We start from the raw sequence: 20,965 nt of genomic DNA on the forward strand, positions 1-20,965 counted from the left end.
TGTGGTTGAGTAAAGATATTCTATTGTTACTTAGCAGCGAGTTAAATAACCAACTGATGGCTTTTAAAATGTTATAGCTACAAATGGAATATCTGTATACAATCTTGATTGCTCTGTTTTAAGGAAGATGGAGCACAAACTGAGAAAATTAGAAGAAGTGAAAAATTGATTAGTGGTATTATGGAAAAATGTCATGTAATGTCAATAGTTTTACTGTAAACTCAGTAACGAGGTTTACTATATCTATCATATTGTGTCCAAAACTTTAAAGGTCTGGGTGTTTCTATCCTTACAAACCAGTGTATCATCTTCTTTAATGGGCTTTAATTTCTACTAAGATATTAGTATTCTCTTCCCATTTTTCTTTCACTTTATACTTAGAATTTGCTGATGTAGAATATAGAATGAGGGCCTGCATTGCATTCTGTTGCCCCAAATTCCTGAACTCTACAACAAAATATACACACAACCTTGATAAGCACCGTTTAAGCAAGTAGCACATGTATATTTTTGATATGGGGAATATTAATTTATTTGTTCGTATCTCCAAATATGCTGGCAGATTGACTTCTTTCCCTCTGACCTAAAAAGGAAAGGTTAATAGAGGAACTATGAATACTTTTTCTCATATATGAAAAGATGGCCACTTAATAAAGTAGAATAAAAGAATAATTTTAAAAATGATTTTTCTTTTGATGCCTTAATCTGACTTAGGCAGAGATACATTGACTTTCATAATGTAGCTATCCTGGTTAAAAGTGATTAACTTAAGGTAAAATATGAAATAGATATAAGTAACTATTGTTTAAGGACAAATAGAACTAAAAATCACTTAATACTCTTCATTGCCTAAAATAACAAAGATAATAATGCTTGGATAGACTTTGATAGGTAATCTTGTGTAACCAGTCTGTCTTCAGTGATGGAATACACCTAACTTATCCCAAGCAGATGAATATTTATTAGAATAAATGGCACCATGTTGTAAATATAACTTTGCATTGAAAAATTGAGAAGGGAATTTTAGGGGATCCCATGACTGTCAAGATGATTTATTAGTCACTTTCTCTGGATCCTGTTAATTCTTTAACTCTTGAAAAAAAAGAAATTTCACACTAAATAGAGACCAATTACAGTGAAACCATGGCTCAAAGAAGAAAGAAATCCAATAAAGAAAAATCATTATGAAAGAACACTGGAACTCTCTAATCTATAAAAATCTTCGTTCAAAACCCTTCCTCCACCAGCCTATAGCGGATCTTCTTTGAGGGATACAAGATGAGACTCCTGCCTGGTCTTGCTCCTGGGGCATATCTTGGGATCTTCCCTGCTAGCAAAAAAGACTTTGTCAACACATCTCAACCCTGCCTTGCCCACCCTCCTCCCTACAAATGTCAAGGACTGACTGACTAACCACATGAAGAGGAAGAGGGTATGATGAAAATAGGCTATTTTCTAAACAAAGTTAGGATTAGGTTAGGAATCCCCAAAGTTGTCAAGTTGTCATGGATCTGCCAGATACTTCCTCCAACTCTCTCCCCATCCTGAAAGAAGCAGAATATGCTGATTAACCAAACCGTGAGAAAGAAGAAAAGAGCCAAAGGAGAAATTGGAATGCAGGTCCAGCATATGAAGCTCTCTCAGGTCCTGAAAGGAAAGGCAAATGAAACTCCTTTGATAGAGGTTTTATGTCCAAGATATGTAAAGAATAGTTCAAATTTCAATAGATTACTGGTAAAAGGATATAAGTAGATAATTTCAAAGGAAAAAAATTGAAACTATCGACAAGGATACAAAAAAAAATACTACAAGTCACTAATAATAAATATAGGGGCACCATGCCCCTATAATTACTAGAATACATACGTTTGACTCAGTGATACCATTACCCTATGTACCCATATATTTAAAGCAGCTCTTTTATATGGCAAAGAACTGGAAGCTAAGGAAATGCACATTAGTTGGGAAAAGGTTAAACAAATTGTGATATATGAATGTAACAGAATACTATGGTGCTGTAAGAAATGGTGAAAAGAAAGACTTCAGTGAAACTGAGAAGGCTTCTATGTACTGTTGGAGCATAATGTGATCAGAGTCAAGAAAGTAATTTATACTATAAAAACAACATCGGAAAGACAAAAAACTTTGAAATATTTTAGAACTCTGATCAATGCAGTGGCTAACCATGATTCTAGAAGGCTGATGAGGAAACATGCTATTTCCCTCCTTATAGAGATGTGATGGACTCATGATACAAAATAAGATATTTTTTTGACTTGACCAATATGGGAATTGTTTGTTTTGATTGATTATGTGTATTTCTTAGAAAGGTTTTGTTTTTCCTCTTATCAAAAATTTTTAGGGCAGAGAGTAAGGAAGGTAGAGAGATAAGCAGTTCTTTTTTAAGGAGAAAATAATCATTGAAGCATTTATTTAAAAATTCACAGAAGAGAATAGAAAAAGGCCAGAAAGAATCATAGACATAGAAATTCATTAAGGATGAATATAGGACAGAAGTTAGAGTTTTCAATGCAGCATTTTAAAACTCAATTAGCAGAATAGATAAACATTGAATCCACGATAGAAAATCCCTCTAAAGGAATAAAAGTGAGATTAACAGATGTGGAAAACAAAAATAACTGAAGTAGAGGTAGATCTGGCAAAAGAAAAGAAAAAGGTAACAACATTCCATACAAGCCAATGCACTTGTCTGTGAAGGCAATGTGCATAGACTGCTGAAAGATTATAGCTCTCTCAGAAGAGAGACTTACATGAGAAATCAAAAAACTTAAGTCTGTGATGCAGGAAATAATACGATAAAACTGTCCAGAATTCGAAAGAAAACATTGAGAGAATCTAAAATTTGCCTCCAGCAAGAAAGCCAAAACTTTTCTTCAAATACTGAGATGAATAATGGTTAACTTAACACTTTCAATTACAAACAAGTTATTCTAGTGACCAGGAGAAAATCCCTTGAATAAAACAGAAAAAATTCAAATAACACAAGGTTATTATGCAATGAGGCATTAGAAGGGATGAAATAGTGTATTCCAGAAAAGCAAAGGACCTCAAGTTGTAACCCAAAATGACTTAACCTGTAAACTTAAAGTCAAGCTGTCAACAAAATAGATTGGATATTCAATAACAAAAAGGCATTTGAGGCATTTCTGGAAAAAATGTGAGAATGTTTGATGTGCAGATTCCCTAGCCATCAGAAACATGGAAAGGTAAACAAATAGAATTACTAAAGAAAAATAAGTAGTGAAATAAATTACTTGGTGCTTAAAAGTTATTTTTTTTTAAAAAAAAGAAACACATAGATTAAAAAAGGGGAGCATAAAAAGATACTATCAAGGGACTAAAAAGCATACAAAGGGATAAAAATATGAAGAGAACTCAAAGAAACAGGAGAAATAAAGGTAGAAGAGCATAATTGAAACACTATGAACTAAACTCAACATCCCATTACTGCTGAGTCACAGTGTTTCATGGTACAAATTGCAGAAGAGGAAGGTAAATAAGTGGAAAAAGGGAGGTGGTGGACAGAAGGGAATGGGTAATGCATCATCCCTACCAAGCTCCATGGGTGACTAGCAAAGGGATAAAGATATTAGTTATATACACATGCATACACACACATTCATACACACATACACACAAATTATATGTTCTTACAGTGTTTTAGCAAGAAACATGGCTGAAGGAGAATGGAAGAGGCAGTCAAAGAGAAGAGAGGGATTAATTTAGGGGAACTAAAATAATAATAATAATAATGACAATAACAGCATCTATGTAGTAGTTTAAGCTTTGCAAAGTGCTTACTTTCTCATTCAACCCTATGTTGTAGGTGATATTATTATCCCCATTATACAAATGCCAAAACTGAGCCATAGAGTGAATGAGTGACTTGCCCAAGATTGCACAGCTAAGCTGTCTGTAGCCAGATTTGAACTCATCTCTTCCTGACTGCAAATCTGGCATTCTATCCATTGAGCCTCCTATCTTCCTCAACTAGCCGAAGGAAGGTAGGAAAGGAGAAAAGGGGTATCAACTCAGTAGTAGGAATGGAGTCCCACTGAAGAGCATTCCCAAGGAAGTATACCTATGATGGCACCTTCTTGGTGGGTTTAATCTTGGGGGAGTTGGTGCATTGGGAGGCCACCTTCATGGACAAAGTATTATGCTTACATGGGCAAAATCCTGACCAAAGAGAAGAGATGTTTGAGCTCCTATGGATAGCTGTCATCCAAGAGGGTGAGAGGATATCTTAGAGGGGAGATAAAAGCAGAACTATCATAGGGAGGGCAGGAGGTAAGTTTGGACCACTTCATTTGTGGTACAGGATACTTTTTACAATGTGGAATTGCCTCTACCTGGCATTCCTTCTTTTATACATTGAATTGTAGAGTTCTGTGATTCGTTGAGGATCTATAGGTCATGAGTTAGAGAATAAAACTTTAAAAGAAGTACCTCTTGGGGAAAGGCCCAGTTGAAAGAGAAGAGAGCAGGACAGATTTTTATTTAACCACTTACCTGAGAAAGGAAGGAAAAAAAAAAGAAGGGAAGAAATAGATAACTAAATAATTAAAAGAAGGAAAAAATCAACATGTTAAGTACTTTCCTCCCCCCCCCCAAAAGGGAAAAAGAGTAGGCAGTGTAAGGGAGAGGGGAGGTGAAAATAAGGGACGCTGGTAATACAAAATATTGACTAAAGGGAAAAGAGAAAAAGGACAATTTTTTTAAAGCATTAAAGAAACAGAAAAAAACCACCAAGTTTAACTCACAGTCTTAAGCTAGGAAAGCTGAAAGCATTCTGGCAGAAATTAAGTTTAGATGAACATATTATACCATATGCTACAATAAACTCAAAATGGATATGAGACCTGAAAATTAAGTGTCATAACATAAAAAATTAGGAAAGAACCATATTAGCTACTTCAGGTGGTGAACTCAACTAAATGAAAGATAGAAGTTATTATAGAGATAAAATAGATTGTTTCAATTACATGAAATTGAGAAGATATTTTCCATGAATGAAAAGGGTAATAATTGACTAGGAAGAAAATTTTTTTTTGGCAAATATCTCTTATAATGGTCTAATATCCAAAATATATTGGGAACTAGCCCAAATATACAAAAGTAAATACCATTCCCCAGTTGAAGTTGTCAAGCTAAGGTTTTACACCATTATTCCCTTTAACAGCCTACTCCTAGAAAAAGCTGTCTGCCCTCATTGCCTCCACTTCCTCTCCACTCCACTCTTTCTGAACACCAAGATTCACAAATTTGACTCCACAGTATTCCTTAGCCTGCACATCTAATTGATTACCAAGTTCTTGTCAATTCAAATTCTTTGTCATCTCTCATCTGTTCCCTTCTGCCACCTCAAAAGTCTACCACGTTAGATTAAGTTCATCACCCCTTGCCTAGCTTATCACAGTAACCTCCCAGTTGATCTCCCTACTTTAAGTCTCTTCCTTCTCCAATTCATCTTCTATTCCAGTACTAAAGTGCTCTTCCTTCTAGTCTCCTGATAACTTCTTATTACCTCTAGGATCAAAAACAAACTCATTTATTTTGGCTCTTAAAGCCCTTCCCAACCTGATTCCAACCTGCCTTCTCAACCTTATTTTTTTTTATTTCCCTTCACCTCTACTGCAGTTCAGCCAAACTGGCCTTCTTGCTGTTCGTCATTCATAGTATTCTGTCTCTCTCTAGTTTTTCTGAGGATTGGTCATCCAACTACGCAGCTAAAAACCTCAGAAAATTGAACAACAGGGAATAAGCACAAGTGTGGAAATAATAAAAAATAAAGGAGAAACAGATGAAATGAAAAGACATACTATAAAACCATTAAATAAAATTAAAAGCATGTCCTTTGAAAATGCTACCAACTCAATTAGCCTTTATCTAACTTGATCCAAAATAAGAAAAAACAAATTAGCAGTATGAAAATAGACATCAGTCACAAGAAATAGGAGAAATAAGAATTAACAGAATCTATTATACCCAGTTATACTCCACCAGAATTGAGAATTTAAAAGAAATGGAGAATTATCTCCAAAAATATAAAATTCCCAAAGTAACAACCTGTAATAAAGATTTTAAACAAACCAATTTTGAAAAATAAAATTGAATTAACAGTGAACAAACTACCAACAGACAAAGCTTTTGGTGCATGTGGGGTTATAGGTGGTCTATCAATTTTTTAAACACTAATACCTATAACAACACAAATTAAAATTTAGAAATAAAATAATCTGCCACATTTCTCTTATGATACAAATATAATTCTAATACCTAAAAAATCAAAGATTAAAACAAAGACAGAGGGCTGTAGACCAATATCTCTCACTGAGAAATATTAATATAAAAATTTCAAATAGAAGTCTAATAAAAATTACAGAGATATAACAAAAATAAGTCGTTGCTTAAACTAAATTGGGTTTATAGCATAGATGCTAGGATGGTTCAACAGGAGACAATGAATATAATCATGTTTTTAAAATATCCAAGTCACATAATTAAAAAATATATGCAGTAAAATCCTTTAGTAAAGTGCAGCATTGATTCATTTTAAAAAGACTTTACAAAGCATAGTCATGGGCCATTTTTAATTTAATGAAAAATCTATCCAAAATCAAAAGCCAGCATTGTATTCAATGTGGAAACACAAGGGAATTTCCCAATAATACAAGAGTAAAGCAAGGATGCCCTTTTTTCATACTATCACTTGACATGGTTCTAGAAATGTTAGCAATAGCAATAAGCAGAGAAAGAAATTAAAGGCAGAAAAATAAGCAAAGAGGAAACAAAATTGCTCCTGTTTGCTGATATCATGCTGATTCTTCTAATCATGATAACATGATACTGGATTAAATGGAGTTTTGCTAGGTTGATAGTTTGCTAACTTGCATTCCTAATCCTAAATGTAGCTGACCAAGCTAGTTCTTGTGTATGTAGAAATTTCCTAGTATGTAGGTGGGTCAATAAACAGTCAAACATGGAGTCACTTCTGTCAGTGAGGCCCTAACAATATGTAATTCCTCACAAGGACTTTATCTGTGACATCAGGGATATATGCAAATGATATTTTGAAGTTTGAAATGATAAGAATTGTCATATATTTTGAGTGATAGTGAAGAGTTAGGAATAACACTGCAAATATGAACCTGGGTAACTGAAAGGATGGTAGTGCCCTTGACAGCAATAGGAAACCTTAGAAAAGGAGTAGATTTGAAAGGAAAGATAATGAGTTCTTTTTTGGACATGCTGAGTTTCAGAAGCCTTACAGAATTCCCTGTCCAAAATGTTTAATAGGAAATTGGTGATATAGAACTTGATCAAGCCCAGAAGAAAGAGTAGGGCTGGATACGTAGATATGGAAGTCACCTACCAAGAGATGGTAATTGAACCCATGGGAGCTGTTGAGGTCATTAAGAGATTATAGAAAGAAAAGAAAAAAAGGGGGCAGGACTCAATAATCCAGTGTTCAGTAAACCCACAAACCAAAATTGAGGAAGAACTCTATTTCACAGAAATAGTGAGAAAACTGGCAAATATTTAAGTAGAAATTAGGTTCAGCCAATATCTTATGCCTCATATAATCATGAGTTCAAAATAGATACATGACCTCAATGTGAAAAAAAAAATTAGAAGAAAAGCATATCAAGTGCCTTTCTCAGCTGTAGCTAAGAGAAGATTTCTTAACCTAACAAGGGATAGAGGCAGATCACAAAAGGTAAAATAGGTAATTTCAATTACATAAGATTGAAAAGTGTTTGGTCAAACCAAAGGAGTGTAAATAGGAAAAGAAAGTAAGCTATTGACTGGGGAGAAATTTTTTGCATCATATCTCTCTGATAAGGGTCTGGTATACAAAATATGTAAGAAATGAATACACACAAAACCAGCAACTTTTCAGCAGTAGATGTGGTCAGAAGATTCAAGTAGTGAATGAGAAAACAATACAAGTCATTAACAAAATGAAAGATTTCTCCCAATCACTGACAGGAGAAATGAAAACCAAAATAATTCTGAAGTTTCATTTCTTACTCAGAGTAATGGCAAAAGATGACAAATGATGGGTATAATCAACAGTGGGAGGAGAGTGAAAGTTGCTGCAGAAAGTAAGGCACATATTAATACACTGCTGGTGAACCAACCATTGTGGAGAGCAGTTTGGAATTATGCTAAGAAAATGATTGAAATGCCCTTACCCTTTGACACAAAGGTCCTACTGCTAGGCTTATACTCCAAGGGGTCCGGTTACAGAAACATCCTACCATATTTCTAGCAGTACCTCTTATAAAAATATATATAATCATTGCAACTGGAGAGTAAATGGAAATTTTTCTTAAAACACACAAAAATTGAATGCTCTATATTTATGTTGATCCAAATTGTTCCAAAAGAAGAGATGAGAAAATATACTTTCCTCCCCTCTTTGTGAAGGTGGGGGAGTATAAGGCGTTCAGCACTGTATACATCGTCAAAGTTGGTTAGTATGTTATTTGGTATTTTTAAATTTTATTTTTAATTTATGGAATAAAACAAACATTTTCATAACATAGTACAATAAAAAAGATGATTGCACATGAAATTGCAAATCTACTCTGTAGAACTTACTATTCCTTTTAAATACACAACAAAAGTATCGTGTCAATTTCTGCTTTTTCCCGTCCTGTCCATCCCTCCCCACTCTAGAGATGGCTACCATTAGATACAAATAGGGATACATATATATACACACATACATACATATATACACATATATACATATACACATATGTAAAATTATTCTCTACATCTATTCATCAGTTCTTTCTCTTGATGCAGGTAGTGACTTTCTTCATATGTCCTTTATAGTTAATTTGGGTATTTGTAACAGTCAAAATAACATATCCTCTCAAAGTTGTTCTTAAAATAATATTGCTATTACTGATACAGTGTCCTCTTGATTCTGTTCATTTTGCTCTTCATCATTTTGTGCAAGTCTTTAAATATTTTTTCCAAAATCATCAAGCTCATCATTTTGTATAACTCAGTAGTATTCAATCACAATCATATGCCACAACTTGTTCAGCTGTTATCCAGTTGATGGGCATCCCTGCAATTTCCAGTTCTTTGCCACCACAAAGAGAGCTGCTGTAAACAATTTAGAACATACAGGTTCTTTTCCTTTCCCCCTAATTATCTTAGGAAATTGGCCAAATAGTAGTATTGCTCGGTCAAAAGGTATATCAGGGGTGGGGAAGAAGTGGCCTTGAAGTCCCATGTGGCCCTCTAGGTCCTCAGATGCTGCCCTTTGACTAAATCCAGTTTGGGTGGGCCTTTGTTGAGGACCTAGAGGACCACATGTGGCCTCCAGGCTGCAGGTTCCCCACCCCAGGATAGGTAGTTTAATAACTGTTTAGGCATAATTCCAGATTGCTCTCCAAAATGGTTGGAGCAGTTCACAGTTCTACTGACAATGAACTAGTGCCCCAATTTTTCCACAGTCCCCTCCAACATTTGTCACTTTCTCCTTCTATCATTTTAGCCAATGTGATAGGTGTAAAATGGTATCTCAAAGTTATTGTAATTTGCATTTCTCTAATCACTAGTGATTTAGAGTATTTTTTTGTATGTCTGTAAATTATTTTAATTTCTTCATCAGAAAACTGCCTGTTCATATCCTTTGGCCATTTATCAATTGGGGAATGACTCACATTCTTATGGGTATGACAAAGTTCTTTATATATTCTAGATGTGAGACCTTTATCTGATAAACTATCTATAAATTCCTCCCCAATTTTCTGCTTTCCTTCTGATCTTGGCTACATTTGCTTTATTTGTACAAAACCTTTTAAATTTAATGTAATCAAAAAGATCTTTTTATGCTTAACTTTGCTCTCTCTTTTTTTTTATCCATAAATTGTTCTCCTGTCCTTAAGTCTGATAAGTAACATGTTCTGTGTTCTTCTAATTTTCTTGTAAAATCTCTCTTTATATCTAGGTCATGTATCCATTTTGACTTTATCTTGGTAAGTGGTGTAAGATGTTGGTCTATACCCAGTTTCCACCACACTGCTTTCCAGTTTTCCCAACAATTTTTACTAAATAATGAATTTTTATCCTAAAATCTTAAGTCTTTACACTTTTCAAAAATAAGTTTATTATGTCCACTCTATTCCATTGATCTGCCTTTCTGTTTCTTATCCAGTATCAGATAGTTGTGATAATGACTGCTGTATAATATAGTTTAAGATCTGGTACTGCTAAGACTCCTTCCTTTACATTTTTAATTTTTAAAAATATTTTTATTTCCTTTGATATTCTTGACTTTTTGTTGTTCCAAATGAATTTTGTTATTATTTTCTAATTTAGTAAAAAAATGGTGATTTAATTGGGATGGCATTAAATATTATTTAATATTTTTGGAACAACATCCCTCCCTTTTTTACTTGTTAAAAGGGATGGTTATTTGGGTAGAGAAAGGGAAAAGGATATTATTCAGATATGAAAGTGGCCTAAATGTCTTTGTCTAGTGATGATTAAAAAAACTGAGTGTGTATCCATGGGAATAATTTTTAAAAAGAAGAGTTAACAGAAATTAGATTTGGATATACTTTGGACTTGTGATATATTAATAGCAGTAAAGAACTCTTTGCAAAACACTTTTCAGTCTTGACAGAATGGAATCAAGTACTTTATTCTGCATTGATCACCAATAACTTGTGTGAAGTTTTTAAATTTTCTCTAGTTCATACACTGGAAGTATTTTCAAATTTCCGTTCTGGGAAAGGATGTCTAAAAAGTAGCGTTAGTAAGAGTTAGAGACATCATAATGCAAGCAGAGGAGCTGTCTCAGGACTGATGAGTTGTCTCAGGACTGATCAGTGGTAAAAGTAGAAAAGAGAAGTTAGGTGAAGTAATGTAACTAATAGTTGAATCATTGCTTAAGACCTCCCCTTTCGCCCAAACAACAACAGATGAAAGCAGCTCTTTTTTTGTTAGGATTTTGGCAGGAATCTACTAATTATGGTTCAAAAGTAGCTGAACAAACTAGCATTATGTCATGAGAAGAACGGGGAAGCCTGCTATTGAAATAAGCCATATGCATAATCCCCAAGAGACTGAGCCCTGCAGCATAGTAAATAGGCAGAGCAAAAAGGTAGCTTGACATGAGAGTTAGGCACAAGAACTACCAGCAAGAATGAGAGAGAACTGAAGATCCCACTTCCAATAAGTATATAGTGTTAGAGGAATGGTTTTCAATTCTTCCAGGTCATCAGAGAGAATGAAGTTTTCCCTAAAGGAATGGAAGAAGTGCTAACAGGAAAATTAAAGAGAAAAATTAATCTTAAGAGGAAGAGGGAATTATTTGGTCTGTGTGCATGAGTTTGAGAGAATGTGACAGTGAAGGAAAAGAAAAATAAAGATCATTGAACGTTTAGAGCTCTGTAAGCCTGTGATGGTAATTAAGGTGGGACTTTTTTTTTTACTGTTTTCTCCTTTGGAATGCCGAGGTAGTCAAGTAACTTTGAGTTTTGCTTTTCAAATGTGATGGCAAGCAAAGTGGGCTTTTTGTTGTCTTTGTTTTGGAGTGCTTCTCAGCACTAAGGAATCTTTGATTGAATCGGGAGTCTTTGATGACCTGCTAACATCAAGTGAAGGCCTAGTTCTGCCCTCTGACCTGAGCAAGTGTTTAAGTCACAAGAAGGCTTAAGTCACATGGGTTTGAATCCCATGGTTGTGATGCCCTTTGACCCTGAAGAAGTGTGTATAAACCCAGAGGTTAGCGTTTTGCCTTTGGGGGCACACTCATCGGAAGAGTGTTGGTAGCGAGACTCTGGGAAGTCAAAGGACTCTGCCCCACTGCTTTGAAAACCCAAATATTGGACAGACAGCTGGAAGCCCATATACTGGTTTGTGTTATTTGCTCTGTTTATGTAATTTCTGTTTGTATTTGCTCAGAAGTTCAGGGTGCTGGCTTTTCCCCCTGAACTAAGTGAATGAAGTGAATGGTATATGTATGTTTAATTAAAGTGAGATTGTTAACCCCTTAAAGTTGCTTTCCTTAGAAAAGCAGATCAAAGAACCTGTGCTAGGAGCCCTCCTGTGTGCTGATGTTAGTGGCCTTACACATCCACAGTGCTGCAAGCAACTTGTTGTTACAAACCCATATGAGGCCTTCCCACAAAAACATCAGTTTTCGTCTTCTGAGGAGGAAAGAGCTTGTTGGATTACAGAAAACAATTACACAAACCCATAGATGGCACTACAAACAGAGATGCCACTAATAGGCCATTGCTTCTTGGGCAGAGAAAATAGTTACTGGAGACAGTGTGTAAAGTGTACTGAGGAAGAAAGTCAACTTGATGTTAACAATAATTTGTTATCCTAGCTTATCAGGACACATATGCAGGATTTCATAAAAAAGGCTCTCAGCACTTTGGAAAATTGGGAAATAAATAGCTACTTAAGAAGATGGTGTCTGATTACAGGATTTGGACTTCTGGAACATGATTTAAGAGATCCTGGTTCTTGAGAATGGGAAAAAGTATGTTTAACAAGAATTATTAAAATATACTTTAAAACCAAATATTGGGGGAAAGAGAGAACCACCCACTTACATCTGCCAAGCCAGCTACTACAGAGTAGCAGATGAAACAACACGAAGAAAATTATCAGCAGAAAGGGTCAGTAGTTCACAGATCATAACATCCAAGAAAAACCCAGAAACAAAATCTTTGATCAAAAACAGCTACGTATGAATGTATAAACTCTGGCTAATTTTTTTTAATATGAACTAAAAATTCAGTGCAGTGGAAGCAAATTTGACTTCATGGGTATTTCAGAGTTCCACTCCAGTGCCTCCCTGACAGGGTGGTGACTTTGAATTCCCAAAGACCATCCCATCAGATAATAGTTTCTAATAGGTCTTATCATTGGTTTTGAATATAATCCCAATGACAAGTTGTCAAGTTTTCAAGGACCAACTTTGTTAAGCAGGGAGATGCAAGCCACTACGTAATGGATTCTTTGACCATGGAAGGCCAGGAAATATTGGGGTAGGGGGCAGAATTAGGGGAAAAAGAGAGGCCTTCAGTCTTGTGGAGTCCCCTTTGTTGTCTCCCCATTCCTCACTAGCTACATTGCTTTTGGACTTCTTTTGACTTTTTCGTTATGCCTCACTGCTCCAAGGAACACATCATTGGAAAATCTCGTTATCCTGCAAGATTGAATCAGCTTTGATACTCATATCTCATCAATACTTTTTGCCCATCTGATTGGGCCCTCTAACTAGAGGGTTGAACCAGAGGTTTCATTGAATGAAGGGGTCCAGCACAGTCTTCTTCCCATTTTCTACCAGCTGCACTGATTTTGGATTTCTTTGAACTTTTCCATCATCCCCTTGAAGTGGTACCTTCCCTGTTCTGTCTCCCTTTCCCCCACTGATTTTCAGCTTCCTTTTGTGTGCTGTCTTCCCCCATTAGATTTTAAGCTCTTTGAGGGAAGGTACTGTCTTTTTTTTTTAATTATTTGTATCCCTAGCACTTAACACAGTGCCCAACACATAGAAGGTGCTTAATAAATTTTAATTGACTATTGTCTGAAGTGCAGAACACTGTATATTAGGTCAGTCTTTTTGAATGTGATAGTTGGGTTTGTTAAACTTCTTTAAAAATTCTTTGTTACAACAAAAGAGACCAATAAAAATTGTAAAAGAAAAAAATTCATTCTCTTTTCTCTGTCCATAGGAACCTAGAGAAGATTTTGCAGGGACAGGCTCAGATTAACTACATGGTTCTTTATGGCGATACATAACACACACACACACACACACACACACACACACACACACACACACTCACATACACAGACACACCTTAGAAAAAATATCATTCACAACTTTCCTTATCAATGTAATCTCGTCCTTACCATCCAGTGGTTTTTATAAACACTTTAGAAGTTTAAGTACTAATAAATTTCCAAAATAGAAGTCAATCAGAAACTTTTTTATTTATTATAAAGATATGCCTTAGCAAATTTTTCTTCATTTATTATATCTCTAAAATTCTTGAAGTTCTGAAAAATGATTGAATATAATAACACTTGACATTGGTCATATGAGTCTCTTAATATTTAATTGGTAATGTGTTACAGGCCACTTATACCTCCCATTTGCCTTTTTATTGCCCTTTGGGTTACCTGCAACTTTATTACTTCAAAGATCATGTTATTCAATAAGTTACAATTATACAACATGATCAGAAGATACCTACTTGTTCCCTGCTAGTTCTGTCATCCAAGGATATCCCATATAGAATGGTAGAGGAGGCATAGGTTTGTAGTTACTGATTTTCTTTTGGTCATCTTTTTTTATATTAATAAGATCTGAGATTTTTAGATGCATTGGTACATTCTCTCCTTCAGATATCTTGTATATCATCTGGTGGAACCTTCACAATTATATCTCCTACAGAATATCTTCTCTGTATATACTTCGTCCATTCTGGCTGATTTTTCCCATCTTTGGTTTCTTTAGTACCATTACTACTTCCAATACTGTGATGTTAAGTTCCAGGTGGAATGTTTTCACTGTTCTTAATGGAGAAAATTGTTCATTAAAATGTTATTTTGCAAATCTTTTACATTTTTGTTATTTGTAATCCTCTTTATATTTCCCCTCCTGAATGCTCTTGAGATGGCTTGCTTAGTTCTTTCTTGCCAAGTTTTCTTAAATTGGTTTTACCATACACTACTTCTCTGCTTTATGAGACAACACTGCTCATAATCATACATTGTACTTTTTAAAACAAGATCTTAAAGATGAGTTTATATTATAACACAGTGTTGCCTTTGGTAACCATCTCTCTCCATTAGGTAAATGTTGAATGTTTACTACTTTATGGGTTCTTTTGGTTTCCTTACCAAGTTAGTTCAACAGCATTTTCTTTTCTTTTCTTTTCTTTTTTTGTTGTTACATTTTGAGTTTTAGGTTGTTTCTCTCCTTCTCTCCCAAGATATATGGGGAACCATATAATACATACTTCCATATATCAGTTCTTTCTCTGGAGGCAGATAGCATTTTCCTTCATAAGTCCTTTGTAGTTGATTCAAATGATCATATTACTCAGAATAGCTTAGTCAGTCACAGTTACTCTTTGAACAATAGTGTTGTTATTGTATGCAATACTTTCTTGGTTCTGCTTGTTTTATTCTGTCAACATTTATTAAATGCTTACTATGTGCCAGGCCTTGTGCTAAGCACTGGACACAGAGAAAGATGAAAATAGTTCTTGAGAGGAAACGTACTAGCATTAAAGGGTACCAGGAAAGACTTCTCACAGAAGGTAGGATTTTAGTTGAGATTTAATGGTGGCCAGGGAAGCCCCAAGGTAGAAAGAAGTGGGAGTATTCTAGGCAAGAAATGCACAGTTGGGAGATGGGCTGTATAAGGAATAGCAAGGAGGCCAATGTCACTGGGTCATAGAGCATTTGCTTGCTAAAATTTGTACATAAACTTTAAAGTATTTCTTATTGACGTTTTATTGACTTTTATTCCCCAATAGAGGGGAATAAAGTATAAGAAGACTGGAAAAGCAGGATTGATATAATACTGTGTCAATTAATTTACTTTGATTAAGCTGCTGGCATGAAATTAAAATTGCAGTTAGTGTCCATTAGACTCTCCTTGAGCTCATTGAGAGCTCCTGAATGGTTTTTCACCCTTCTTTGTGTCCCCAGAACTTTTCAGAGTCTGTCACATAGTAGGCACTTAAGATCTTCCCCATGCCACAAAGAGAGATCAGAGTAGGACTTTGTGAATAATATACTTGTATAACCCATAAGTATTGCATAATTTACTGTTATATTATTCTTTTTTAAAAAATAGTTTATTAGGATCTCTACTTCCAGATTCAACTTAAGCATTTATTTTTAGGAAGTATTCATTTCCTTAACTCATATTTTCCTATTTATAGGTGGCATGTTTTTTAAAATTCTGAATGTAAACACCAAATAAAACAGGTACTTTCATACACATAGTAGAACCAAACCTCCCCCCCCCCAAATCCCCCCCAAAAAAGACTATGTATAAAACTCCAGGTTTCTATTACATACAGTTTGCTTTTATTTTTAAATTTCACATATAACTTTCAAAGCTGTCCTGCTTGTCTGATTCCTCCTTGTCTTTCTTTTGTTCCCTTCTGCGCATTTTAAGTGCTTCGATGACTTGCCTTTCTTTTTTTCTGTTGCTCTGTCCTAATCTCTGTCTCCCTTTAGGCCTCCCCTCCTGCTCTCCTTCATACTCATACACACACACCCATAATTGAAGAGGAAGAGGAAAAAAGAAAATGCTTTTGTTACGTATATACAGAGTCAAGCAAAACAAATATACCTATATTGGAATTGATACTTTGAATAAAGTTTTCCTCAACCTCAAAATATATGAAACTTGGGTAGTTTCAGAATTTTATGCGTCTCCAAATTCAGACTGAAGTAATACAAAACATTTTTAAAAAGTTTTGACATAAACATTTTGTAAAAAGAAAAATGGCTAATGATTATTTAGAATCCACCAAATAAAATGTGTCCATACTTGAATGTGCCAGGCATCTGTGACTGTTAATATGGACCTTTCTGTCAACACAGATCACAATTCATTTTCTGCCTTTGTAGTCAATCTTCATGAGTTGCTATGGTTGAAAAATTAATTATCCTATGAACAACCTGCTAATGATGCTCTTTGAATTTAGTTGTACTGGCCCTTGGACAACATTTTCAGTCTGTTATCTGGCATGTGCGCAAAGCTTTCCAACTTAGAAGGACCTGTGAGTTTGTACTCCATTGTGAAGTAGCTTTTGAGTACCTCAGATTACTTCATACCATGATGAGGCTTTTCAGTTCAACTCTAGGGGAAAATTCAGTATATATATTCCCTCCAATGTTAACATTTTTACAGATGCTTCAGACTGTAGCTGATGGTATAGTCTGTGTTGGTACTAAGGTTTGTTGGAACTCAAGTATAACTATAGTACATAAAATTGCAAAGAAATTCCTAACAGCAAAGTGTTAAAGTGGATTTTGTTTAAAAAAAACTTGATAGTATTCCTCAAAGGATTGTATTTTTTTTTAAATAAGCTTATTTTGTTTGAAGTGTCTCATTAATTTCTCTTCAGTGAGAATCTTAACTGGGCTTTGACTGGTGTTTATACTATGCTTTTCCAAGTGACACTTCTTAAAAAAAAGTGATATTTTTCACAGTTCCAAAAGGCTTAGAACTGGTTAGGCAAAGGTTATAGAATATCTTCATAACTTTGTTAGCAAGGTATGGTTTTTTGTTTGATTTATTTGAAATGCTAAGAATTTTAACTATGTAGAATACTTTAAGTAAACTTTAAAAATACTTTTAATATTATGGAAAGGGGATTAAAACCTGAAGCTTGACTTGAATTGTTATGAAGTCATATTTTTTAATATTTAAAGATAATTTTAAATGCCATGCTCAAGCAATAGTCTAATGTAACTTTTGGTTTCCTTAGCGGTAAGACACTTTTCAGTGTATAAAATGGATGAGGCTTAAGTGACAGAAACATGACTGTAAAGTACACATTATATTTGTTTCAGTCAGCATGTTCCTAGTGACAGGTGCTCAATGGTTGTTGGTATCCTTGTCAGCAAAGGAGAATCCTTTGACATTAAAGTCACCAGCTCAATCCTGATTCATTGTGACTCTATTGGCAGTTCCATCAGGCAGCAACTGATCAGTGAATGTCAGAGCTGCTGCTGTTCTTTAGGGATGTCACCAGCCCTCTGTGTTTTTTGGCTTAGCCTTACTTGTTGTTCAAACTTACCACACTTTCAAACAGTTTTCCTTTGGGAAATGAGCTGAGAGGTCATAGGGAATATGGGTATCTTCAGGGCATGCAAAACCATATCCAAAGTGACTTACATTGAGGCTTGTAATGATTACCTTGACTCTAAGCCAATCAATGGTTGGAGCACCTGGGGACTCATTAAATGGCATTTGTGGTTTCTGGAACCTAGGTTTTGAGCTATATTTCAGGGAAAGTGGTGACAGTCTTTAATGTCTAATTGACCTCTTCTCTTTGTTTCACTTTCCATATTTGCCTCTGATGTGGTCCCCAATGGCAGCAAACAGCGCTGCTCAGCATTTTGAACTTCTGTTCAGAGCTTCAGCACCTCAGTCTGGGGAGCTGTGTAATGGTAAGTATTTGAAAATATTCTCACTCCCTTTCCCTTTTGTGTGCACTACCCACCCCCAACACTGCTCCACATTGATGGCAAATTATTTTCTTTCATTTTCCTGCCCACCCACTTTCAGATAAAAATTTAAAAATTAAAGTTTATATAAAATTGAAATGCTGATGATACTATCTAAGGGAGGCAAGATGGCGCATAGTAAGTGCTTAATAAATGCTTCTTGCCTAACAGAATGGCATATAAATTAGGAAGACTGTTGGACTGAGTCAGCCTGATAAGAGGGTCTGCCTTAGCTCTGCTAAGAGACTTTAGGAAAGTCATTTAGTCCCTCTGGGCCTCAGTTTCCTCATCTCTAAAATTAGGGAATAGGACTCAATTATAGCTAAAGCCCCTTCTAACTCTAAAATTCTATGATTCTAAGTGAAACTGAAAGAACCTATTAGTGACTTTTCAATCTTTTTCATACTGATTATATGAGGGAAGAAGTATAAATGATATGAAATCAATTCATTGTCTCCCAAAGGATAATGGAATTCTGTTGTGCATACTAGAGGATCTATATATAGCAAAAAATTCCATGCTTATCATGAGATAACCCCATCCTTCATTGTAATATAGGATCAGAAGATTCCCCTCCCCCAAAACAATTTTAGTATTGGTCAGGCACACCCAGAAGATCTTTTTGGTTTTTAAACTCTTAGAGGAGGCCCTAAGTGGGGAATTTGGAGGTTCACAATAGCCAGAGTAATGCCACAGACTTGAGATGCGCAAATGATCCTTAAAACTTGTATAGACCAAGAAGAGAGGACCTGTAGCAGCTGTGAGTCACTAGTCCAGCTTTGTTCAGTTACCACATCCATAGAAGGCCTCTGGAAGATTCAGAGCTGCCAAATGGTGGGGAACAGAGGACAAAGAGGCTGCATGCCCTTTATCCCACAAACCCTGACAGAGAAGCTGACTTAATTGCCACATGTAGGTTCAGACCTATCAGAGACTCTTTGGCCAGTTTTGGTAATAGAAAGGAAGAATAGAAAAATCCATGTTAGTAACTCCCTGGATGTGGCAGTAAGTCAGTCTTTATGTTGGTTTGACTCTGATCTTGTCCTTGGAAACTACTTGGTATCTCAGCTCTTCCATGGCTGGGCCTTTTCCCTTGTACCCTAGTCCCCTGGTGAGCGAATTCTTGCCTCATACATAAGTCTTTTGTCTTGCACCTCAGTCTTCCAATATCTAGGTCTTTGAATCTGATACCAAGACTGCTATCCTGTAATGCTAATGACAGCTAGTGTCAATAAAGTTTGCTCCTACTGTGTACTTTTATTAACAGCCTCCTCTGTTTCTGCTTAGGTTGGCATCCTGGATTTTGGTCTTATATTAGACTTTAGCTAACAATACTAGCATCCTGCTTGCCCTCTCTCCCTTATGCTCTGCCATCAAAGTGATCTTTCTAAAATGCATGTCACCACCTACGCAGTAAATTCCAGTGGCTCCCTATCACTTCCAGGATCAAATATAACAATATCTATTTCATTTTCAAAGCCCTATTTAATCTGCCATGCCCCTCCCCAAAACCTTTTCAGTCTTTGTATACCTTATAGTCCTCTCTCCCCACCCCATCATACTCTGTGGTTCAGTGACACTGACCTTGCGCTTTCTCTAACAAGATACTCCCATCTTTCAATTCCAGGCATTTTCACTGGCTGTCCCTCCTATATAAAATCCTTTTCTGCCTCATGCATGTCTCCTGGCTTCCTTCAAGTCCCAGCCAGAACCCCACCTTCTACAAGAAGCCTTTCCCAGTCTTTCTTAATTCTAGTTCTTGTCTATTGTTTGTCTCCAGTTCTTCCTGTTTATAGCTTGTTTGCACAGTTGTTGTTGGTTCCTCCAGTTGACTGTGAGTTCCTTGAGAGCAGGGACTGTCTTTGCCTTTCCTTGTATCCTAAGTGTTTAGCACAGTGCCTGGCACATAGTAGGTACTTATTAAATGTTTATTGACTGACTGTGCTGATTTTCCCAGTTTTCAGATCTACTTTTTTCTGCCCTAAAATAATATAGCCCTGTTTATGTTCAGGTTGAGACCTCTGACCTTTTCCTGACTCTGTGTATCTGCCTAGATTCCTTAGCCTGTCCTTCTTGATCTGACACATAAGGAGAAGAACTGTGACTTATTTACATTTGCATCCTCTCTCCTTCCTCTTCCTCCCGGAGCTGGTACATTGAATATAATAGGTGCTTAATCAGCATTAGCTGGACAGTTTAAATGGATATGTGAACAAATGAGTGAATCCTGCTGCTACCTAAGACTCAGGGATAAGAGTCTCATCCAGTGGTCATTTTCACAGGCTTCTGAATAAGGCTGAAAAGGCCAGCTACCATGTGTTTATGTGTAGCTAATACTGAAGTGGACAGTAATCTGGCAGCAGTTACGTTTCATCTTGGCAGTTCCGTCTTCTTGCCTTTGGAAGGATTCTTTTGTATTTTTTTCATTGATTGAACTACTAGCTTATCCCCAAAATAGATATTACTACTACTGTGGTTTGTTTCGTAGTACACAAGCACTAAATAATTGCCAAAATGATACTTTCACCACCACCTATAAAGTGATGGCTTTCTAACGGTATTCCAAGGAGTGTTGGTCTTTGAAGTGCTGCTATTACTCACCACACCCCAATGCTTCACTACAGTAACTATAATCTCAGTTTACAAAACAAATGTCTTTGTTTTAAAATTTTAAACTCCTTTGACCAGGGCA

At 35.8% G+C, this 20,965-nt stretch overlaps 1 protein-coding gene across 2 annotated transcripts in view; it reads left to right on the forward strand.

The window, feature by feature from the left end:
- The window catches only part of FBXL4 (F-box and leucine rich repeat protein 4), a 146,172-nt gene that overhangs the window by 112,436 nt on the left and 12,771 nt on the right, over window positions 1-20,965 (forward strand). For both annotated transcript variants that reach the window (XM_036769162.1, XM_036769163.1), the window contains exon 8: window positions 18,145-18,216. In XM_036769162.1, the coding sequence (XP_036625057.1) occupies window positions 18,145-18,216 (72 nt within the window). The remainder of the gene's footprint in view (window positions 1-18,144; window positions 18,217-20,965) is intronic.

This window comes from Trichosurus vulpecula, chromosome 7 (assembly GCF_011100635.1).
Source record: "Trichosurus vulpecula isolate mTriVul1 chromosome 7, mTriVul1.pri, whole genome shotgun sequence".
NCBI classification, from domain to species: Eukaryota; Metazoa; Chordata; class Mammalia; order Diprotodontia; family Phalangeridae; genus Trichosurus; species Trichosurus vulpecula.